Below are 23065 nucleotides of genomic sequence, written 5' to 3'. Positions count from 1 at the left end.
CTGACAGAAGCATTGTCAAGTAGTCAGGGTCAGAGAAAGAGATGACTCTTCTTGTATCTCAGCCGCCACTGTGGATTCAGGAATGAGTTTGTAGTTCATAATCTAGACGGGAAACTTGCATACTTTGGGCATTTTCATTGTCCCTTTGCCTTTCAAAGTGGGGTGATTATTTTCACATATATGAAGAGTAAGATTCTTAACCCTATAACTTTGCATTCCTATGTTGTAATTTGGCCATCTTCCATCCCTGCAGAGGTCTCTGTAGGCACCGGTGCTGTGCTTAGCATTCCCCTCTTGCTGTGAGCCCTCACCCAGTGTGATTCTGGCATTAGGGAAGAGAAAAGTGGCTGGAGGGCAGGAGTGGAGGCACTAAAGCACAGGAGACAGCATGCCCATCCAGCGTTTACAGTCTCAAGACCCGTATCACAGTTATTTCAGGAATAACGTTTGTTTATCTGACTTTGTGCCTAAATTTAGTACTTTGGACTTGTGTACATTTTTGATGTGCCCCCATGATTTCATGGTCGTTAGTTTTGCTCACTTAGGCAGTTGGAGAGCAAAAGGTGCTAATGAGGCAGTCGTACGAACCAGCTAGCCTCACACAGACTTTGTAGCCAGGGACTTTATTCCAGGCTTCGTTCCTTATCTGTAGATGTATGCTGTTATTTATTCATAATGGAGATGCAGACAGACATGTAAGTGGTTTAATTAAACGAGTGTTATGAAAGGAGAAGAAGGAAACAAGCAACCTTGGTGGTAATATCGGCAGATGATTTGAAATTGATGGGCTTTTCTTTAATTACTTTTAATTTCAAGATTTTTAGTCTCTGTATCTGTCTTTTTTTATCCTTAATTATATGGCTTTTTGTTATTAAATGAAAATACAGTTTGTAAAATAAAGTATTATGAGTAAACTTCTGATTTTTAACTTTTTAGAATAATTTTAAAAGTAGTAGAAAGAAAAGCCAGATTCCAGTACAGTTGGATTTGGGAGGAATGCTAACCGCACTGGAAAAGAAGCAGCACTCCTCGAATGCAAAGCAGTCCTCCAGACCCGTGGTGTTCTCAGGTAAGAGAGCTCGTTCATTTCAGATGAATGATTGACGTCTTTGTCAGTAAACTGTTTTGTGACAGTCTTCTTGGGTAATCAAAAGTGGAGTGAGTGAGAGTCGCTCAGTTGTGTCCAACTCTTTGCAACCCTGTGGACTATAGCCTACCAGGCTCCTCTGTCCATGGAATTCTCCAGGCCAGAATACTGGAGTGGGTACCTGTTTCCTTCTCCAGGGGATCTTCCTAACCCAGGGATCGAACCCAGGTCTCTTGCATTGCAGGCGTATTCTTTACCATCTGAGCCACCAGGGAAGCCCAATCAAAAGTTATTGATATATAATCAAAATAGTGTAGTGCTGGAATAAGGATAGATGTAGACCAGTGGAATAGAATTGAGAATCCAGAAATAAACACACATATCTGTGGCCAGTGAATTTTTGATTAGGAGTGTTGAGTTTATTAAAAGGACAAAGAACAATCACTTAAAAAAATAGTACTGGGACAACTGTTTTAGCGTTTCCACATGCTAAAACAATAAAGTAGTACTGTTAACCTCACACCATATACAAAAATAAACTCAAAATGGATCACATTTTAAATATGAGCTAAAATCTTGAAACTTTTAGAATAAATAAAACAGAGGATAAATCTTCATGACCTTGGATTAGATGATGAAGTTTCAGATAGGACTCCAAAAGCACAAACAACAAAAGCAAAAATAGGTAAATTAGATTTCATAAAAATTAAAAACTTGTGTACCAAATGATGTTATCAAGACAGTGAAAAAACAATTTACAGAATGGGAGAAAATATTTTATAAGCATTTAATATATAAATATATAAGAATTCCTACAATTCAGTAACTTTCTACAAAATGGGCAAAGTTCTTGAAAGACATTTCCCCATTAGAAGATATACATATGGCCAGTAATATACGACAAGATGCTCAACACCATTAGTCATTAGAGAAATACAAGTTAAAACTACATGGAGGTAATTCTTCAAACTTACTATGATAGCTAATCAGAAATTGGAAAATAACAAGTGTTGGTGGGGATTTTGAGAAATTGGAACTTGCTGATGAAAGCATTAAATGGTGTACTTGGAAAATAGTTTGGTGGTTCTAGAACGCAAAGTAGAGTTGTCACGTGACCTAGCAGGTGCACTCATCTGAATGTATCCAAAAGAATTAAAAACAGAAACTCAGTCATTTGCACACCAGTGTTCGTAGCAGCATTATTTGTAGTAGCCCAAAGGTGTAAGCAGCCCAAATGTGTATCAACAAATGAATGGGTAAGCAGAAGGTGGTATATACATATAATGGAATACTCAACCTTAAAAAGGCAGGAAATTCTGTCATAGAAAGAAGGTAGATTAGAGGTTACCAGGGATTGAGGGGAGTAGGAAATGAGGAGTTACTGTTTAACGGGGACAGATTTTTATTTCGGGGCATGAAAAAGCTTTGGAAATGGGTAGTGGTGATGGTTGAAACAACGTTTTGAAAGTAATTGATGCCACTGAATTGTGAAGTGAAGAATGGTGAAAATAGTGGTTTTTATGTTACATGTATTTTACCACAAAAATTTTAAAGTTAATTAAGTGTGATGGTTTTAAGAAATAGATCTTATTAAAAAATGGGTTTTCCACTTGATGTGACGACCTGGTGAAAATCTTATGATGTATAAATGTCCTGTGCAGGTTATAAAGCTGCATTTGGTAGAAATGAATTACATGCTTGTCCATGGGAACACAGCAGGTGGCAGTGTTAGCTCCTTAGTGATGTAGTCATTTTCTCTGAAACATGCCTGAGAGCCAAGACAGTTAAAATTGGTAATATGTCATACAAAGAAATAATGCTCATTTGCCACCATAATCTTGTAGATATGTTTCCCTCTGAGGTGGTTAAAAGTGAAAAATAGGATCCAAGAAAATGATGAAGCTTACTTTTTTTTTTCCCGAAGCATTTTAAAGCAATTCATGGACGTCATGTAATTTTACTTAGAAACCCCTCAGTCTGGTGATAATTTTATTGTGGCATCAATCCTAGAAAGGATAAACATAATTTGTTTCCTCAAGGGAAGGGAAATGGAATATTTTTGTTTTTTCTGAAAATTTTAAAGCATCTGGAAAAGCTGAATAAAATCATTCAGTGAATACCCATGTACTCACTACCTAGATTGTACAGTTGTTCCTAATTTTTTTCAGTCACATAACTTTTCCAGAGGTCAGCCAGTTATATCCTGCTGGCTCTGAGTGTGTATGTGTGCTCAGTTGTGTCTGACTCTTTGCACACATATGAAGAGTATGTGTGTGTGCACTGTAAGCTCATCAGGCTCCTCTGTCCATGGAATTTTCCAGGCAAGAATACTGGATTGGATTGCCATTTCCTACTTCAGGGGATCTTCCCAACCCAGGGGTCAAACCCATGTCTCTTGGGTCCCCTGCTTTGGAAGGTGGATTCTTTACCACCACACCACCTGGGAAGCAACCTGGATGCTTGTAAAGTTTTATTAGAACACAGCCAACACACATTTATTTAAGTATTGTCTGTGACTGCTTTTGAACTAGAATGGCATTTGAGTGTTGCAATTCGTGTATGCTCATTAGCTTAAAATATTTACTCCCTGGCCCTTTAAGGAAGATGCTGACCCCAGTCTATCTGTCAATTTATCCAATACCAATTTATTTGTATTCATTTTTGCTGCATTTCAAAGTAACTTGCAGACATCAGTATATTTTACCCCCAAGCATCCATATCATTAACTAGAGTTCAGTATTTGTGATTCTTATTTTCCTTTGGTGGCAAAATATGCGTTTCATGGCATGCACAGATCTTAAATGTATCACTTTAAGAGTTCTGGCAAATATGCAACTTGTAACCCAGACTTCTGGCTGTGTAGAACATTTTCAGCCCTTTGAAATTCCAGCCCCTTCCCATCCCAGTCAGTCCCTGCTGCTACTTGCAGGCAACCAAGGGTCTGATTTTTTTTCCTGCCATAGACTGTTTTTTCCTGTTCTAGAACTTAATATAAATGAAATCTTGGTTTGTTGGTGGAGGTGGGAGTTTTTTGAAGCTGAAAATTCTAAATGCTGTTTCTCATGTGGATTATTTTATATGGGCTGCTGAATGGTATAGTCAGCAGTTTCCTAAATAGCCATCTCATAGGTATAGCAGAAGTAAGTCTTAGTGAGTTTCATAATGACATTAATTAAAAGCCCAGAGTACAAATTTAAAATGTGTGAATGCAGTTAATTTAGTCCAAGTATACAGCAACTGAGGCACCAGTTGATAACTTGTCCCTGAACCCAGTATTTCTTTTTCATGCAGTATCCCCAGGACTGCCAGCTATGGCACTGCTGGGAGCAAGCTGAAAGTGCAGGTTCTGGAAACATCTCTGATGTGGTACACTTAGAACCACTTGGTATGGGATGGGCGATAGGTGTTTTTAACAAGCACACAGTGGGACTTTTGGTTTTGTTTTGTCCTTGTTTTTCACTTTTTGTGGTGGAACCTTTAAAACAGAGTCAAAAGCAAAATATGATGAAGACTGCCACCATATGCCCATTACCCAGCTCCATCAGTTACCAACATTTTGCCAGTCCTGTTGCATCTGGAACTCTGTTTTTTTCCCCCTAAAGTACTTGTAGATATCATGTCATTTAACATGTAAATACATCAGTCAGTATCTCTAATTGATGGTGATTTTATTTTTAATTGATCCATTCTGCCATTCTCCCTTCTAATAATAATAAAGATTATTTTTTTGTTAGCATCTTGTATCCAGTCTGTATTTAAATTTCTTTCTCAATGATTTTGGTAATTGTTTTCATTTCAGGATCATACATCACATGTATGAGTAATTCTTAAATGTATCAAAGCTTAGGATCACGGCCTTCTTAGGTATCCCTCCTTCAGTGTTACTTTGCTCAGCACCTGTTTGGGAAAGGTCTGCAGTGTTGGCTTTTCCAGAAAAATCAAGAAAGTGCTTGGCCAACCTCTGATTCTGAAAAATGTAGCTTCTTGGGGAGCCTGCAGGGAAGCATGTGAGCTACTAACTGAATGTTCTAGACCTCCAGCCAAAGGTAAAAGCAAGAAAAATGAGGGAACTACCTCTGAGGCTATATATATAAGGTGGCTCTTTTGCAGCTAGATTCAAGTTGGACCTTTTAGATGGAATTGTATATGAAGTCCGAGACAATTTGGCAAGAAGTAGGGGCCCTCAATCAGATGATATTTTTAAGTAGCTTGAGGTTGTTAGATTGTAAGGTTGGTTGTTGGATTTTGGTAGTATCGAAAGGATGTTTTGGCCACAGATCCCAGTAATGCCCAGATACTGACATGTCCATTATCTTCCTTTTTGACATCAGTAATGGAACCATTCTTACTAGAAGAAGTAAAAATTAGCTAAGAGGAATTCAGAGTTTCTCTTTATTTTTAGATTAGCGAGTACCAAATACTCCTACAAGGGACTTTCTTGCCAGAACACAACTTAAAGGCCTTTGGTGACTTATATCTATTCTGGAGCCCAGGTTTTGGCCTTCCCAACGGGCTGATCAGATTAATGAGGAGGTGAATGCTTTTACCAGCAGCATAAGGAAGAGTAGCCTTGGCCACCTACTGGTGTCTTTAAGATGTGTTTCTGGTAGACAGCTTATTATCCGAGCTTTCTGTTTAATCCAGGCTAAAATTCTCTTCCTTGTTGAGTGGGGTGCTTTGTTCATTCAGGTTTAATGCTATTGTTACTGTGGTTGAAATTACTGCTGTTAGGTTTTTTTTTTTCTGATTCTTTCATGTCTTAATTTATTCCTCTGTTCCTCTTTAGCTGTTTTCTTTTATGTTAAATAAATATATGGTACCATTTTGATTCCTTTGATTTTTTTCCTTTATTTAAAAAAAATTAATCTTCTTAAAACTAAGAAAGTAGTTGCTTATAAATAAATCAATCAACAAATTCAGTCCTTGTTTACCTAGAAACATCTGTATTTTCGATTCGGTTTTTGAAGGATAGTTTCACTGGGTATAGAATTCTTGATTGACAGGTTTTCCCCCTCACTTCTTTGAACGTCATTCCATTGCCCTGCTGCCTCCACTGTTGCCAGCGAGATGTCAGGTATCACTTGTCTTATTGATGCGCTTTCTGTGATGAGTTCTTCACTTGCTGTTTTTGTTTTGACCTTCAGCTGTTTGACCATGATGTGTCTATGTGGGAATATCTGTATACGTCCTACCTTTGGTTGAGTAATATTTATCTCATTTTGAGTTTGTCAATTGAAATATTCATTGAATTTGGGAAGTTTAAGGTCATTATTTCTTCAAAATATTTTGCCTTTTCTCTTTCCTCTCCTGGCACTCACATTATATATATACTGGTACATTTGTTGTTGCTCCACAGGTCTCCAGAGGCTCTTTTAAAATATTTTCTTTAAATCGAATGGTTTCTGTTGATTTATTTTCAAGTTCATTGATTTTTCTACCATCTCAAATCTTCTGTTGAGCCTCTCTCCTTGTATTTATTGAAATTCTGGGTTTATTTCTAGTCTCACAGTTGCCTTCATTTCTTGGTCAGTTGGGAGCACTCAAAGACCATTTCTGTAACTTCCTGTTTTCTTTAGGGTGGGTTACATTTTCTTGCTTCTTTGAAAGTTTCACAATTTTTTGGTGAATACTGACTTTTAGTTAATACATTGTAGCAACTGGGTATTTTGTTTTTTCCTTCTGAAAGTAGTGATTGTGATGGGGTGTTTTTTGTTTTGTTTTGTTGAAGGAACTGCCTGTTCTGAATCTGGTGGCTGCCTTCCGCACAGTGTGTGGTTGCTGATTTCTCAGCTTAGTTGTTTTTTTTCTTGTTTTTGTTTTTGGGTTGACTTTCCAGGAGTCACTCCTGTGTCTATGCAGTACTTTAAAAACATATACCAAAATTAAGGAGGGTGGGTAAAATATATTTGGAAAAATACTGATGGTTGTTGAAGCTGGACAATGAATACATGGGTTTGTTGTTCTACATTCTCTTTATTTGGTGTGTGTTTAGAAGTTTTCCTAATTAAAAAGTTGGGGGAAAGTAAGCACAAATTAACTATTCCCTTGGAACAAGAACAAGGTGGGAAGTAGAACAGAACCACAGTGTGCAGTGGAAATATTAGGACCAGTGATGGTGATCATGTATTTACTGTCTGCAGGGAATTTAGGAATGTATGTCTAGAAAATTCAAGAGAATCAACTCGAAATATTGCTTGGATCTTATATAAGGGCCTTTTAAGATAGTGAGGTAGAAGGTATACCTGTATATACATGAGGTAGAAGGAACCCAGTGGCCAACTTCTGCAAAGGCAGGGTCAGCTGAAAATGGTGAAGTAAAAGGGGCATCTTAAGTACAAGCTACCCGGAAAAGCTCTTCATCAAAAAATGAGACCCAAACACATCATCAGACTTAGCTGGAAAATACAGGAGGTTTGATTATGGGGATGGGAACCTGGTTCCCTGAGGGACAGTTTGATGGGGACGAGGAAGGTTGCGGGGATGGGTGGGCGGCACAGGGAGCCCCTGAGATCTGCAGCAAGCCTGCCTCTGGAGCCTGGCAGGCGGCGGGTGGCAGCCTGACCCTGTGTCCCTACTGTGTTGCAGTTGGGGCGGTGCCCGTCCTCTCCAAAGACTCCATGTCAGGGAAGAAGGGCCACCGTCTTGCCCAGGTGAAGACGCCGCACAACCCGCTAGACTCCACTTCCCCCATGATGAAGAAAGGGAAGCAGAGGGAGGTCCCCAAAGCCAAGAAGCCGACCCCGTTGAAGAAGGTGTGTGGCGTTTTGTTTGAAATCGGGCATGAGTGAACTTGTAGACTGCTGCATCCATTCTGCTTTCGACTCGTAGGGTTTTAGAGTTTTAGCATTTATCCTCATTTGAACCTGCTCTTAATCAAGATGCATGCATGCTTCTCTGAAAGATGATCCTCGCTCTCCCTTCATGGTCTGCAGAGCACCTCAGCTGCTGGAGAGGGGAGGCCTTATTTATTTATTCATTCCATACTTTGGAGTGACATGGACAGAAATCCAGAAATGGGGGGGTCTGTTCTCATTTATATTTTTTACCCTCATTCTACCCTGAGGCATTGTGTCTGATGCTCTGATGTGGTAAATATTGGACATTTCCTGCCACATGTGTTTGATTTAACTCTGAGAGCAGCCTGTGGGGTATGGTGAGGCTCAGAGGGAGGAAGGCATGTCTTGCCTGGGGCCAGATTGAGCTGCACTGTGGCACCAGAGCCCAGGTCTCTCATGCACTGCTGTTTCCCCAGGGGGCCTGCTCTTCCTGGGCCATGGGTGAGAGGGTTGGGCTGCCCACAGGGTGGGGGCAGGCGGCGGGGGATAAGGGCACAAACAGGTACAGTGCCGGCCAGCTGAATGTGGGGGCTTACTTCACAGAAGAGCTTGTTTTCAGATGCAAGTGTTGAGGTGTTTCAATCGTTGATTTAACTTTAAAGATTATTTTGAAAGAACGGCAAGAGAGAAAGCAGCAGCGTCTCCAAGAAAATGCTCTGAGCCCAGCTTTTCCCAGTGACGATGTGCAGGATGTGCAGGATGAAGAGAGCGGCGGTGACGACCAGGTCCTCAGGCCACCTGATGTCTTAGGTATTGAGTTCTGTTGGTTTGCTTCTGAAGGAATCCCTCGGCGGGAGTAGCCGTGTATAAAGCCCATTTGTCTGGTCCCTGTGTGGTAAAAGCAGGTGGGCCTTGGGCCTTGGGCATGCAGATGATTTTCAGTGTCCTAACTTGACAGTAAGAGGACATCCCTGTGAAGAAGTGGAGCTTCTGGTGCCTCTGCTTCTCGGGGGTGGGAGACACAAAGGGGTGAAGCCCCTGAGCTTGATGTGTGTTACTGGATGGTCCTTGCAGTTTGAAATGGCCATGAGAATTAACTGCAAAGTGCCTTGCCCACAAGTGTGTGGACATGGTGTCATTTCAGAAAATGGGTTAAGTTAGCTTTTTATTGAATCACTCTTTCGGAACAGCGCACAGATCATACCCAGTTCAGAAGCAGAACGGCCCCCAGCCCCTGTGATTCTGGTCCAAGGCCTCACCCCTGTCTGCAGTTCACCCATGAGCTTTTCAGGCTGCATTCCAGGGGAATCTTGTGTGTGCTTCTGGCCAGCAGTATGTCTGTGGCCTGTGAAAGTAGTTCTGTCACTGCAGCGTAGCGTTGAGGTGTACAAACATGCCAGGTGGCACGTGGGTGTTACGGGAGTTTCCACATGACCTCCGTTAGAAGCAGAGATGCTGTGGCAGCTTGGGGTGTATATAAGAAATGTGAGCACACTTCCTGCTTGCATTTCCCCCTGGTGCATCTACAGCCTACAGCCTACAGACCCCTGTCACACAGGCTGCCCAGGGTTTTAGGAGCTACACCCATGGGTGGCAGAGAGGCCAGCCATTGAGTCTGGGTGCTCGGGCGACACTGTCGCATTTCCTGCCCCAGGCCCCTCCATCTGTGCACCGAGCCCTGCAGGGGCCCTGCTGTGACTTCTTTCTCTGAAACTCCAGGGGAAACAAAAGAGTCTGTGTCCTGTGTTCCTGTGGCGGAGAGCAAGTCAGAGGAGCAGCTGGGCGCTGAGCCCCAGAAGGAGACGGAGGCCTGCCCCAAGATCCACAGCCGGCGGTTCAGGGAGTAAGTGCGCTGGGGCGTTGGGCTCACTGTGGGACCTGGGGCGCTGGGCTCACTCTGACCTTGGGCCTCGAGTTCTCTGCCCGTCGTGCTCGGCATAGTAAAGCGGCCAGGCCGGGCCGTGGTGATTGTGTCCTCCTGGTGGAAGGTGGCTGGAACTTGGTCCTAACACTGCCAGGGCTACATAGCCTGCTCGTGAGAGGTCTCTGTCCCCGTTTGTGATCCCAGAGGGGCCCTTGAATCCACGTTTGTGACTGGGAATGGGCAGTAAGGTGACGGCTCATGGTCTGAGGCCCCGTTCTGTGTGTAGTTTCTTAGGGCGCTCCGCCGCTTTCCCTCCCACTTTTCTCAGGGTAGACTGCAGGTGTTTGTCTTCGTGAGGAGAGGTGCCCGGGAGTGTCTGCCCTGGGGATGTGGGGCCCACAAGTCTTTGTCCCTTGTGGTTGGGGGTGGGGAGGATGCCTCCATCCATATCTTTTAAATTCTGTCAGTCAGGAATCCTACCTTTTGACTGGCATTACTCATCAAAGCATGATTTGCCCACACCTCATCTGAGGTGTGCCAGGAGCAGCATGCCAGTGTCACAGCCAGAGGAAAGGTGACCGTGTCTAATGTTCCTTTCAGCTACTGCAGCCAAATGCTCAGTAAAGAAGTTGACGCCTGTGTTACGGACCTGCTGAAAGAGTTGGTTCGTTTCCAAGATCGTATGTACCAGAAAGATCCAGTCAAGGCTAAGGCCAAACGCCGACTTGTATTGGGGTTGAGGGAAGTCCTCAAACATCTGAAGCTCAGAAAGTTGAAATGCATCATCATCTCTCCAAACTGTGAGAAGATACAGTCGAAAGGTAAGGGTGCCGTGTGGTCCCTGCTGTGTGGCTCCTGCAGTGCACGCCCTCTGGCCACCACACACACGTCAGCCACTTGGGTTGGGGACCTTGGAAGTGCAGTTTTTCATTTTCTTTTAGTTGAGTTTTTTTTTTTAATTTATTTTTAATTGGAGGATAATTGCTTTACAGTTTTGTGTCACACATCAACATGAGTCAGCCATAGGTATACGTATGTCCCCTCCCTCCCACCTCCGACCCCACCCATCCCACCACTCTGGGCTGTCACAGAGCACCAGGTTGAGCTCCCTGCATCATACAACAGATCCCCCACTGGCTCTCTTGTACATATTTGTTTTCAAAGTTTGTTGGATCACCAGGTGATCACTCTGAGCAGCTGGGCCCCTGCGGTCCTCATGACACGATTCAGGCTGGCCCACGCGGACCAGAGGGGGTGTGTCACCCTCGTGTAGCAGGCGGGGTGCAGAGCCGCTTTCCTCTGGAGCTTTGTGGGATGGTCCCTCATACCACAGATTTCGTGACCGGCAGCTAGGCAGTCCCTGCATTGGGCTTTTGCTCAGCGTGTGACTGACTCGCCTGTCCACTTAGGAAAGGTGTGGGTTTGTCCAAGCCCTTGGCCATCTTACCGATGCTGGAAGGTTGGTTCTCTCTTTCAGCGTGTGACGTTCTGGGTAAGGTGACCTACAGACGGATGTCTGACGTCTCCCTGACCCTCAGCTGACCCACTCTGTGGGCCGCAGAGCCCAAGTCCTCCTTGGGCTGCGCAGTAGGGGGCTGTTAGGAGCAGGATGTCGTCACTCAGACGCCGGTCCTCTGTCTCATCTTGACATTCAGACTCCTCCTCTGGTCCCGTTGTTCTCTCCCATGGTGTAGAGTTCCACTTGACTGGAACAGCGCTTTCAGGGAACCGGTCCAGATCCCCGTGCTGAATCTTTCCGGTTGCTGTTTGCATCTGAACACTTGAGGTTTCCTGACTTGTCTGCAGCATCCAGGGGCCCTTGGGCAGCAGCTGGATCTGCTCAGGGCCAGCCCCGTGGACTCACCCCCATCCTGGCTGGGGGCAGATTCAGTCCCTGCCTTTGGAAAGGGCTCTCAGGTTTGTCCCTTTGGTTGTGCGCTGGCAGTGTCCCGACCACAATCCCATGGCAGATGCTGGGCTTTACATGAAAAACGCCTCAGACTCTCAGCCAGCTGCCTGAACCCCCTCTTAAAGTAGTGGTTGCTTCAGATGTTCTGCAGCTCCTCCTCGGGGGCCATTCTAGTTCTGTGCCTCCCATGCAGCTGTCATCCCGGGGACGTGTCTTCTGGTGGGCTGTGGTGGTCGTTGGCTCTCCCATACTCCCTTGTCTTGGGGCATGTGCATCCCCCTGTCAGTGACTTATGAGAAAAAACTGCGGGACATCTAGAAGATGGTGCTTGAGATCCAGTCTTTCCAATTTCTCACCTTTTTCTCTTCTCCCTTCTCTCTGGAAGCTTGTGGGAACTTCCCTGTGCCCAGGGTTCTGGGAGGTGGGACGGCTTACAGGCAGTGCGCTCAGTTCTGGGACATGCTGCTGGGTTTGTGCTCTGAATCTCTCTCCTGTTGGCCCTCTCTCGGCTCCCCCTAGAACCGTGTTGCTCGGATGCTGGGTCTCCTGCACCGTCATCCACCTATTTTCTTCTTTTCAGCTCTTCAGTTCTGTTTTCTGTAAGGATTCTTCAGTTATGCTTCTTAATGTTTCATTTCTGCTGTTATTTTTTATTTCTGGGAGCTATTTTTTTTGTTCTCCAAAGTTCCTGTGTTTGTAGCGGTTGCTTCGTGGATGCGTTTCCTCCCTGAGAACCATAGTGATGTGAGGGTCCTTTCTCCCTGCACAGCCTCCCTGCCCAGGTGAGTTGCTCTTTGGGCTCATGGTGGAGGTTTCTGCAGATGCCCAGGTCTGCTTGTCTGTCTGTCTTTAGCAGCCGCTAAAGCTGACTAGGGACTTCACTGGTGGCTGAGTGAATCCCCCTACCAGTGCCGAAGACTTGGGTTCGATCCCTGGGTCGGAAAGATCCCCTGGAGTAGGAAATGGGCAACCCACTCTAGTATTCTTGCCTGGGGAATCCCATGGACAGAGGAGCCCGGTGGGCTACAGTCCAGTGGGGCACAAAGAGTTGGATTCAACAAGTGACCAGGCAACAACAAAGCTGCCTAGAATTCTGGGGGTGAGGCTAGCACTAAAAGGCTTTGAGCTGCATTTGAGAGCAGTGGTTCTCCAACTGCAGTGAGCATCAGAGTCACCTGGAAAGCTGATGAAAACATAGATTTCAGAGTTTCTCCCTGAGCAGGTCCATTGGACCCCCAAATTTGTATTTCTCCTAAGTTCTTAGTTGCTGCTGCCACTTCAAGGACCCTAGGCTAGAACCTCTGCTGTGGGATGGCAGCTGGGCTGCTGCTCTGTTGGAAAGCACCGTACGGGTTGCATCTCTGAGCCACGTTTCCAGGGGAAGAACTCTTACCTTCTGCGGGGAGCCTGGGGTGAAGGGTGGAGGCCTTGACCTCTACCCTATGACCATGACCTTATCCTGACATTCACAGTTGGAAGTGTGGGCTCAGTGTCCTGCAGACCCACTGCCCTGCTGCACCACAGGCCCAGCACCGGGTGTTGGTTGAGTGAAGCAGGTCTGAATGCCAGCTTGCTGTCGCCTCGTCTGATCTCCACACTGCCTCTCAAATGCCCGGCACTGCCTGTTAGTTGCCAAGCTCTGGGGGAAGAATTCTAGGGTATAGATGTGTTCCCACTGGTGCTTCTGGGCATTTCCCGCTGGTGGCTTAGGGCAGCTGACTCACCTGTTTGTGTTTTAGCTTCCAAAATTTTTTACTTGTCTCAGAGTGTCCTGTGGATTTTCGTCTTTAAAAGGCAAACCAAAAACCGGGAATATGTATATTCAGTTGGTGGTCCGCCTTGCTCTTTCTCTAAGCCCCCACTCCTCTGATTATGCCAGAGAATGGAGCTGAGAGGGCATCTTAAGGATCTGTTAATGCATTTAAAATCCGTTGAATACTTATTTGTCCCTGCCTTTTCTGTTTGTTTTTTGCCTTGAGGCAGAAGGAACTTGATTACATGTTCTAGGAATGTTTCTTCCTTGTTAAAGACAGCCAATAGATTGTGGTCATTTTAAAGGTAAAGTTGAGCTTTATGGCCTGGGATTATGTTGAAATACTATTATTTGCTCAGAGTGGCATTTTGCCTAATAATTCTGAACTTAAACTTTAAATGGGAATTGTTGATTGGATATAGCATTTACTTGTTTGGTCTCGCTGTGAAACTTTGAGAAGCTGACACTTGGAGATATTTTTCAGCTCTCACAAATGACGTTGGCTGGGAACAGGGCTGAGCAAGATCATTGAGACTTGGCTGCTGCGTCAGGGAAAGCGGTGCACGCCTGCAGCGTTCTCTCCGGGGGGAGTCAGACAGGACAGGCTGAATTCACCAAAACGAGATGCAGTGACATGTGTCAAGTGTCGTGTCATCCACCAGGGAAGCTCAATAGAGATGAGCGCTCAGGATTTTTATTGGGGCTGATCACAAGGACACCCCCTGCCAGGCAGGACCCCACATTCCAGACTTGCAGAAGGAAAGCCAGTGTTGAGTGTAATCTGCATATGCACTTTGGGAACAGGAGTCACTCTTACCAGATGGGGTCACAGGGACACCCTCAAAGCCCAGGTTCAGGCACCAGCCAAAGGTCAGCCAAGTAAGTAAGCTGGCCTTTTTTAGGAGAGCAGCCATCTGGCCAGTCTTGTTATAACTCTTTTCTGCACACTGCTCAAATACCCTCTGTGATTAGCTCCTGAGCTGGGGTGGACACAAAGCTGAGTCACCCTTGAGTGAGAGACCACGGAGCTGACGTTTAGGAGAGTCGTCAGTCTCCCGTTGGAAACATCTCGCTTGTAAGTAACGCAGATATCACCTGTCCTGCCTCCCCCTTTCCCCCACCTGCCTAGGAGTGAATTTTCTTTAAAGTTCATATCCCCAGAAGTTGCTTCCTCATCACCTTTGATCTCTGCGGGTAGATCTGGGGAGGGGATGGACCAATTAAAATGATGTGGGGCTTAACCATTAATTCCCTATTAAATCAGCTGTAGAATGAATTCCCAGTTCCCTCAAAAGCAGTTGTTATTCAGTCATTAAGTCATGTCCAGCTCTTTGTGACCCCATGGACTGCAGCACGCCAGGCTTCCTGGTCCTTCACTATCTCCCAGAGTTTGCTCAAACTCGTGTCCATTGAGTTAGTGATGCCATCCAACTGTCTCATCCTCTGTTGCCCTCTTCCCCTCCTGCCCTCAGTCTTTCCCAGCATCAGGATCTTTTCCAATAAGTCAGCTTGTCATAATCAGGTGACCAGAGGATTGGAGCTTCAGCATCAGTCCTTTCAGTGAATATTCAGGGTTGATTTCCTTTAGAGTTGACTGGTTTGACGACCTTGTTCTCAAGGGACTCTAAAGAATCTTCTCCAGCACCATAGTTCGAAAGCATCGATTCTTCAGTACTCAGCTTTCTTTATGGTCCAACTTTCTGTATAGTTAAACTCTCATATCCATACATGACTACTGGAAAAGCCATGGCATAGCTTTGACTCTATGGACCTTTGTAGGCAGAGTGATGTTTCTGCTTCTTAATACACTGTTTAGGTTTGTCATAGCTTTTCTTCCAAGGAGTAAGTGTTTTTTAATTTTATGGCTGCAGTCACCATCCACAGTGATTTTGGAGCCCAAGAAAATAAAAATCTGCCACTATTTCCACTTTTCCCCTCTATCTATTTGCCATGAAGTGATGGGACCGGATGCCATGATCTTAGTTTTCTGAATGTTGAATTTTAAGCCAGCTGTTCTACACTCCTCTTTTCATCCTCATCAAGAGGCTCTTCAGTTCCTGTTCACTTCTGCCATTAGAGTTGATGCCATCTGCATATCCGAGGTTGGGTGTGCATTTGAAAAGTTGTTCTTTTGAAAGAAAATTAGGTAACCATATGTAATTAGGTACCAGGTGATAAGAGATCTTAGGAGATTTTTTCTTTCTCCTGTAGATGTTGTGTGTTCCCTCAGGAAGTGGTCAGTTTGCAGAGGAACTGGGGTGGGGTCACACCGCCTCTAGGGGACACTGCAGCCCCCACAGGCGGGCATGCTGCTTCCTCCCGGCCTCCCCCGGTCTTCAGGTGATTCTGTTAGCGTTCTCTGTGAGGCGAGGCTGAGCATCTTTCCATTTGTTTAATGGCTTGGTATTTTCTGCGAATTGTTGATTATTTGCCCATTTGTCTTTCAGGATGTCAGTCTTCTATATTCACATATACTTTTTTTCAGTTTGTCATGTGCCTGTTTTTCTTTAAGTCTCAGAGATTGGGTGTGTATGTGGATATTTTTTATTTGTGTTTTTATTACATCTAGGTTTTATGTTACTCTTCGACCTTCTTACTCCAGGGTTATCAATTTTTTTTTTAATTCAGTTTTTTTCCTTGTTCTTCTATGTTTTTATTTTTATTTAGGTAGAATGCATTTCAGTCTGAAATGGATTTTTGCGGAGGCTGACCCCGTTGTCTGTTTGCACCTTCTGTGCTTCAGGGGACTCTTGCCAACCTGCTTAAGTGCCACACATTCGGGTGATTTCTGGGCTTTCATTCTGTCACCCTGTATCCCATAATTTACGTTCTTACAGTTCTATAGCAAGCTTTAATATCTGCAAATGCTAGCCTGACATTAATTTCCTTTTTCAAAAGGCCATTCTCATTTTGTGTATTTTGTATTTCTCAAAAAATGTCCCACTTAGAGTAAGTTACAGTATAAAAAGTTTTAGGTTAACATAGCGTTGACATATGATCATATTGGTTTGTTCCATCCCAGAGCATAGATGCCTTTGGCTTAGATTTCTTTGGTGTTTCACCAGCATGTTGAGGCTGCTTTGTAAATTGCTCATGTCTCTTGCTACATTTATCCTCACCTGTTGTAGCCTTCCGTTGCACTTGCACGTGGAATCACCTCTCCCGTTCTGCGTTCTAGCTGACTGATGTTTGCACGTGTATAGGTGGTTTCTATGTTACTCACGCACAGATGCCCGGATGTGATTCTCTTGTCGGTAGCAGCTTGTCAGTGTTGCTGGGTTTCCGACTCTGCGTGAGCATCACTCACATACACAGCTTCTTCACCCTCTCTGCTTGTGGTGCCACCCCTACCCTCCCACCCTTCTCCTACCAGGCTGGTGTCTCACTGGGAGGCAGGGTAGGATCACTCCGTGAGCTCCCTGGGCTCTGGGTTCCCATCTTTTTGAGTGGGTACCACCTCCCTTCTCAGGGTTTTGTGAGGATATAGGAGCCAATCCACCCGAAGCCATTAGACCCAGACTGGCACACAGTATTCAGTGAACATGGCTAAGGCTTCCTTGTCCTGTTTCACAAAGCTCCAGCTGCTGACTTGATGTGGGCGTACTTTATAGTGATTTATTGCTTTAGACGTGTCTCTTGAACAGTTGATTTCTTCCGTGTGGCTGAGGGTAACAGTGTACTTGCACTGCAGTGACTGGCTTTCCCAGTGAAACCCAGCCTGGGACGCTGGCTCAGTGAGGCAGTAGCCGGGGGTGTCACGTCCACCGGGAAAGGCTCTTGGCAGCCAGTGTGGCCAGCGCGCTCCTGGGCTGCCCTCCCCTGTCATGTTCCCTGTCCTCCAAGCAGGCGGGCTAGACGACACCCTGCGCACCATCATTGACTACGCCTGCGACCAGAACATCCCCTTCGTGTTTGCTCTCAACCGCAAAGCTCTGGGACGCAGCCTGAACAAAGCTGTTCCCGTCAGCGTGGTGGGCATCTTCAGCTACGACGGTGCCCAGGTGAGGCGGGGAGGGGCGTGCTGGCCTGTCTGCTCTGGGAGGGAGTCAGGGGGGGACGGTGGTTGTCTGCGCTTCACTGGCAGAGGAGCCCTGAGCCCCAGGGGCCCCAGTCTTGAAAGCAGTAGCCTCGGGGGTCTGGTTTCCTTAAAAACCCAGAAGTGTGATTCCAATTTAGCTCTGGACTCACTGGTGCCACAGAGGAGCCTCAGGAAGGCCTGAGGGCAACACCCCTGGTACACAGGCGGGCATCCCCCATTTCCCTGTAGAGGGTGCCTTCACCAGCTTGCAGGGGACCTCATTTGTACTATGGTTTCTCCTCAAGGACCAGTTCCACAGGATGGTGGAGCTGACGATGGCGGCCCGGCAGGCCTATAGGACTATGCTGGAGAGTGCACGCCAGGAGCCGCTGGGCGAGCTCGGCCCCTGCACCCCCGCCAGCCCATCCAGTCAGGGCCCCAGCTGCCCTGCGGAGGACAGCCCCCTGGCCCCCACTGGAAAAGAGGAGCCACACTACAGTGAGTGCTGGGGGCAGTGGGGTTGGGGCCCATCGTCTTCTATGTCTTCATCGACGCTGATTGAACAGGGCGCCCAGGAGAGTGGCATGGCCATTTGGCCAAACGAGCTGCAGAAGGCCCTATTAAAGCCCCGGCCCTTGTTTAAGAGGTGGTCTCAGATGCGGGAGGGGAGGGCTGGTCAGTGGGTGTCTCAGACAGACCTTCCTTGGGTCACATGGCACCCAGAGGGCAGCCGTGAGGACGCTGTATCCTTGGCGGGTGGTTGTCAAGGCTGGCATGCACCGATCTGTTTGATCCTGTTCATGAGAGGAGGTTGCGGGGTTTTTGCTTGAGTCCTTTCCAGGCCCCACTCGGGGAGCCAGGTTGCTGGGCAGGCTGTATGCTGCTTGTTTTCCAAGAGACTTCCCTGACTGTGGTGGCTCAGATGCTAAACAATCCGCCTGCAATGCAGGAGACCTGGGTTTGATCCTGGGTTGGGAAGATTCCCAACCCAGAAGGAAATGGCAACGCACTCCAGTATTCTTGCCTGGAGAATCCCATGGGCAGAGGAGCCTGGTGGGCTACAGTCCATGGGATTGAAAAGAGTCGGATACAACTGAGCGACTGACACTTTGCCTGGCTGACACTGCCTGTCTGTTAGTGGTGTGCTTTTTGTTTCCAGTTGAAGTCTGGAGAAACCATCTGGAAGTGTACAGCCAGTGTGCCCTGGAGCTGGAGGAATCGCTGGAGGCTTCAACCTCTCAGATGATGAACTTGAATTTATAAGAAGAGTTCGTTCCTGTGTGTTTGTGTATTTGAGGTGGGGGTGGGGGGTTGAAAGACTTTGGGGCCTTTTTCTTCTCATTTTTTCATTGACCTACTTGTGTTGTGTATGGCTGTTCAACTGGGGAAGTAACCAGCAGTGTTTGTAGCTGTCCAAGAGCTGCAAGTCCTGCGGAGGGGCACTCGGTAAGCTGGCGGAGACCCTCTCACAAAGCCTTGGGATGCAGCCTAGGCTCTCTGAGCACTGTATGAGTCTGGAAGATGCTGGACAAGGTGACACTCGGAGTACTCTGCTGCTGAGGAACATGTCTCCACTGCAGGACAGCTGAGCCAAGTTAGTTTGTGGGAAGCAGCTGCGGGCTGAGGCGATGTGGCTCGGAAGGCGGGGTAGTTCACCCCGTGTTCCCAGCCCCGGTGACCCACACAGCCCTGCGGAAGCCGTGGGGGTGGGGGTACGGAGAATACCTTTCTCAGGATGTGGCTTTCTAGCCAGAAGATTGGGGGACACTTGGAGGGTCTGCTAAAATGAGCCTCAGAAGGAAAATCAGTTCTCTAACCTGTGACCTTTTGACATGAATATTCCTTTTATTGTTTATTTTTCAAAGAAACGATTTTGAAGTTCCTAAATCTCAGTTTTGATAATTTAAGAATATTTTCTTTCTTTTGTAAATGAACATATTGCAAATGTGGTTTCTTAGAGGCCAGAAGGATAGAAGTTTACTTTCGTATTTTCCTGTAAGTAAGATGGCTTATTTATTTTGAATAAAGAGTGATTATTTAATTTCACTGGAGACTGTGGTCACCTTGGTCTAATCAGCGCTTCCTACATCCTGATCTGTATTTTGGGGGCACTCTTCTTTGAGCTGAAGGGGACGGAGCAGGAAGAGGTTTGCTGCGCTCATCTCTCTTGGATCTCGAAGGTAGTGACTGTGAAATCTCCAACCCTTAAGAGATCCTGTTGCTGGACCTACCTTGGTCCAGCCTGCTGGCGAGCTGGTCACATGAGAAATGGCAGGATCAGACTTTCACTGCTTTGCGTTTGTCAAGCAAGCAAGGTATCTTGTGGGCTTTGCAAGTGCTGTTAGTTGAATTCAGTCATGGCAGATGTACTTTGGTGAGTGAGTGGCCTGTGGGAAGCAAATTACTTACTCATAACGTGAAGTAATGAGTTGGAAGGGCTTCCTGCATGGCTCAGGGGTAGAGAATCCACTTGTAATGCAAGAGATGCAGGAGATACGGACTCAGTCCCTGGGCTGGGAAGTTCCCCAGGAGGAGGAAATGGCATCCTACTCTAGTATTCTTGTGTGAAAAATCCCATGGACAGAGGAGCCTGGTGGGATACAGGCTCTGGGGTCAGAAACAGTCGGACATGACCGAGTGATTTTGAGCACAGCACGGTGAGTTGGAAAGAGCCTGCTGTGGCCAGGGCTGGCGGCAAGATGAAGGCTGTCTGTCTAAAGTACTAGTCTGTCTTTTCATCTCTTGTTCCCAGTGAGCGCCCTGCTCTCCCATACACTTTCTGAGCTGTTTCAGTGAGGAACATGCGATTTGGTCCAGCAAGCCCTCCATCTGGTCACAGGTTTCTCCCTCAGGGCCACCAGAAGGAACAGCAGCAGGGAGGGTCCCCGCCCCACCGTCCCCATCAACTGTGGTAGGTTTGAAAATAGATTATTTGAGAGTAAAGGTTCCATAATGAACTTACAGGCAGAAAGTTAACTTGTCAGCTGTATTTAGCAGTCTAGAACTATAAAACTGATACATAAAAAAAAACCAAAAACCCACATTAAAAAGTCTCTGCTAGAGATGCAGCTTGTCTGTCTAGAGCCCCCGAGGCCCCTGGGTCTGTGGTGGTCAGATTAGCAGAACAAAGTAAGTGGGTTTTAACATCACATTCAGCTGCTGAGAGGGTTCGCTTCTCGTGTGACTTAACGCTGGGTTGCCCTGGCAGCCAGGGCATGGTGTCACTTTCCTGGCAGAGGCCACTGCCGCAGGTGACACAGTGACCTACTCTATGCTGATGGCACCGCGGGAAGCGGGCAGGCGTCCCGAGTACAGACACTCTTCATGGAGCAAACGTTTCAATGGAACTCTTTTATTTTTTTTCCCACAGTTCAGAGAATCAGATCCTCCTAACTGCCTTTCCCACCAGAACCCTGCATGCTGATGACAGTAACTGCAAGTGTCTGTTCCGATCCTAGCACCAAGGAGAAGGCCCTGCCCATAGAGCAGAGCAACCACCCTACAAGAGAGCCACAGTGAGAGTGGATGGATGTTGTACCAAAGGTCTTGTCACAGTGCATCGTGGGTGATTTGTGCATCGACCTCTGTTGACAAGGCAGACCGGCAGCTCGGTGGCAACCGGGATGACTTTGACCCCGAAACCAGCCATCCTCAGAAGCCTTGTTCACAGTGGATCCTGGAGGTGACTGGCTGGAAATGTGTGCTGCTCTTGAACAAAGGCACTTGGCTTCAGAACAAGGGAGTCTGGAAACAGGCTGTGGTCGTTAGGCTGAGGAGACGTCCGTTTGCTAGGGTCATGGGAAGTACCACTTAATTTAACAGATTTTGGTTTTATGACATGAGCATTCCACTAAAAGCAGTCATTCTGCAAACAGTGCCTATAAGGTTCCAGGCTGAAGAGCCTCGGCCGCCACATTGACACACACGGCAGTCTCCAGGTGCAGCGTGAATAACTTGGGGAGCCCATAGCACAAGGACAGAGTAGCCTCATTAGACCCGTACCGCCGTGAGCAGAGTGACCAGGATCCAGGAGATGCTGATCTGCTGGCTTTTCCATCAGACAGGCTCGACACGTGGGCCATGGCTGCGAGTGGACAGGTGCGCACTTGGAGCTTTAGGAAACGAGCTATGACATTAGTGAGTAATAACACAAAAGTCTCCCATCCGAGTTAGCGCCTGAGTTTGGACCTCAGCACTGAAGGTTAAAGGCAAATTCTGGTCATCTGGAGCCTTGTCCTTCCTGCCTTGTCTCTTAGAGTTGAGCGGCTGAGTGTGAAGGGGGCTCCAGAGCAGTAAAAGCAGCAGTCACAAGAGCTAACACAGCAGTGTGAAGGACGACCCATTGCATGACACGAAATTAACTCAGACCTGTGGAGTGTAACAGCAGTGCTTGTGGAAGAGGACCCGGCACGCACACTACTGTCTTAACCAGAGTTCTGTCTGGCCTGTTAACCTCCGTTTCCTGCTTCTGCCAGACAGGCCGTTGTGTCCCATCTAAGTACCTGAGTAAAACAAGTAATGGCTACTGTCGCAGGCCCCCTCAGGGCTCCGTGTTCTCTGCTGCGCAACCCGAAGAGCTGTGTCCAGTGGACAGGGAGACAGCCCACTGCTCTGAGGCCCCCGGGGCTGCGTGGCAGTGGCAGCACGGTCAGCCTGGTCAGCACGGCTTCCTGTGGCTAGAACAGGTCCTGGTTACAGCTTTCCTGAAAGAACACCGTGGACTTCAATTTTTAGCAGAACAGAAAAGCCTGGAACCTGCTTCCCATGTGCTCCCGGGGGGTCCAGGGTCCTGAAGGAGGGAAGCGTGGGCCTACTAAGCTCTGGGCTAAGGGTCAGGGTGACCGTGGGGGGCTTGCTGGAAGCAGCTGGCCCCACCTAACTTTGGGTTCCTGTAAGAGCCCCCTTTCCCTCCCCACAGGCTGGAGGGCAACAGGTAGGGGTTGTGGGTTTCAGAAAGCATGACGGCTTGGTGGGCCAGGAGAAAGCACTTGGGGGCCCCTGGCAGGATGAGCCCCCAAGAGGGACAGCTGTCATCCCAGACCCCTGTCCTCTTTCGGGCCCGGCCACGTACCCACGCCTTCCTCCAGTTCTGCATCATGCGGTCGTGCTCCCCAACCACGGCCCTCCAGCTGGCGAGCTCTCTGGTCCACCTCTCCTGCTGGGTCGCCTCTGCAAGGTAGAGGGGGTGCTCCAGATCTCAGCTTCCAGGCCTTCATGGCCCCCGGGGTGGGGGGACCCCCTCCATCCACAGAGGACGTGCTGAGAGCTGAGTGAAACCTCTCTGCTAGACTGAGCCGAGTGGGCTGGGGTGAGGTGTTTGCTCCTCAGGCCTCCTTCACTTCCTGGCTGGGGGGGGGGGGGGTCCTCCCCAGTTATGTCCCCTGTCTGCCATCCCCAGGCCCACCAGCCACACTGGCCCTGTCCCCCACATCTCACTGGCACCTTCGGTGCAGCCAGGAGAGGGACCAATTCCCCACACCTCACGGGGCACTGCACTCATCGTGGTGGGCAGGGGCCATTGCCACCTTCCTCAAGGAAGACTGGTCACCAATGCTCCGAAACCACTTGGTCCCGTTACATCACCTGCCACTCGCGCTGCACCTCCTTGCGGGTGTTTGATCATTTGACTTACGGATACAAGGTCACAGTTTGTAAGGC

At 47.3% G+C, this 23065-nt stretch overlaps 2 protein-coding genes across 9 annotated transcripts in view; one reads left to right on the top strand and one right to left on the bottom strand.

The window, feature by feature from the left end:
- Positions 1-19458, top strand: part of SECISBP2 (SECIS binding protein 2) — a 37205-nt gene extending 17747 nt beyond the window's left edge. For 5 of the 8 annotated variants that reach the window (XM_065947394.1, XM_065947393.1, XM_065947391.1 and 2 more), the window contains 8 exons: positions 937-1069; positions 7673-7839; positions 8526-8673; positions 9583-9706; positions 10328-10548; positions 17233-17390; positions 17713-17905; positions 18567-19458. In XM_065947394.1, coding sequence (XP_065803466.1) covers positions 937-1069; positions 7673-7839; positions 8526-8673; positions 9583-9706; positions 10328-10548; positions 17233-17390; positions 17713-17905; positions 18567-18670 — 1248 coding nt within the window. In that variant the 3' untranslated portion in view covers positions 18671-19458. The remainder of the gene's footprint in view (positions 1-936; positions 1070-7672; positions 7840-8525; positions 8674-9582; positions 9707-10327; positions 10549-17232; positions 17391-17712; positions 17906-18566) is intronic. The other 3 variants (XM_065947396.1, XM_065947395.1, XM_065947389.1) reach the window with 1 other exon arrangement.
- A 921-nt stretch (positions 19459-20379) lies between these two features.
- Positions 20380-23065, bottom strand: part of SEMA4D (semaphorin 4D) — a 135488-nt gene continuing 132802 nt past the window's right edge. The window contains exons 19-20 of the mRNA XM_065947387.1: positions 22479-22576; positions 20380-22110 (exon numbers count right to left, since the gene is read on the bottom strand). Of these exons, the coding sequence (XP_065803459.1) occupies positions 22084-22110; positions 22479-22576 (125 nt within the window). The 3' untranslated portion in view covers positions 20380-22083. The remainder of the gene's footprint in view (positions 22111-22478; positions 22577-23065) is intronic.

This window comes from Muntiacus reevesi, chromosome 10 (assembly GCF_963930625.1).
Source record: "Muntiacus reevesi chromosome 10, mMunRee1.1, whole genome shotgun sequence".
Taxonomy (NCBI): Eukaryota; Metazoa; Chordata; class Mammalia; order Artiodactyla; family Cervidae; genus Muntiacus; species Muntiacus reevesi.
Note: the sequence above shows the minus strand (reverse complement) of the source record. Positions and strands in the feature narration are given on the sequence as shown.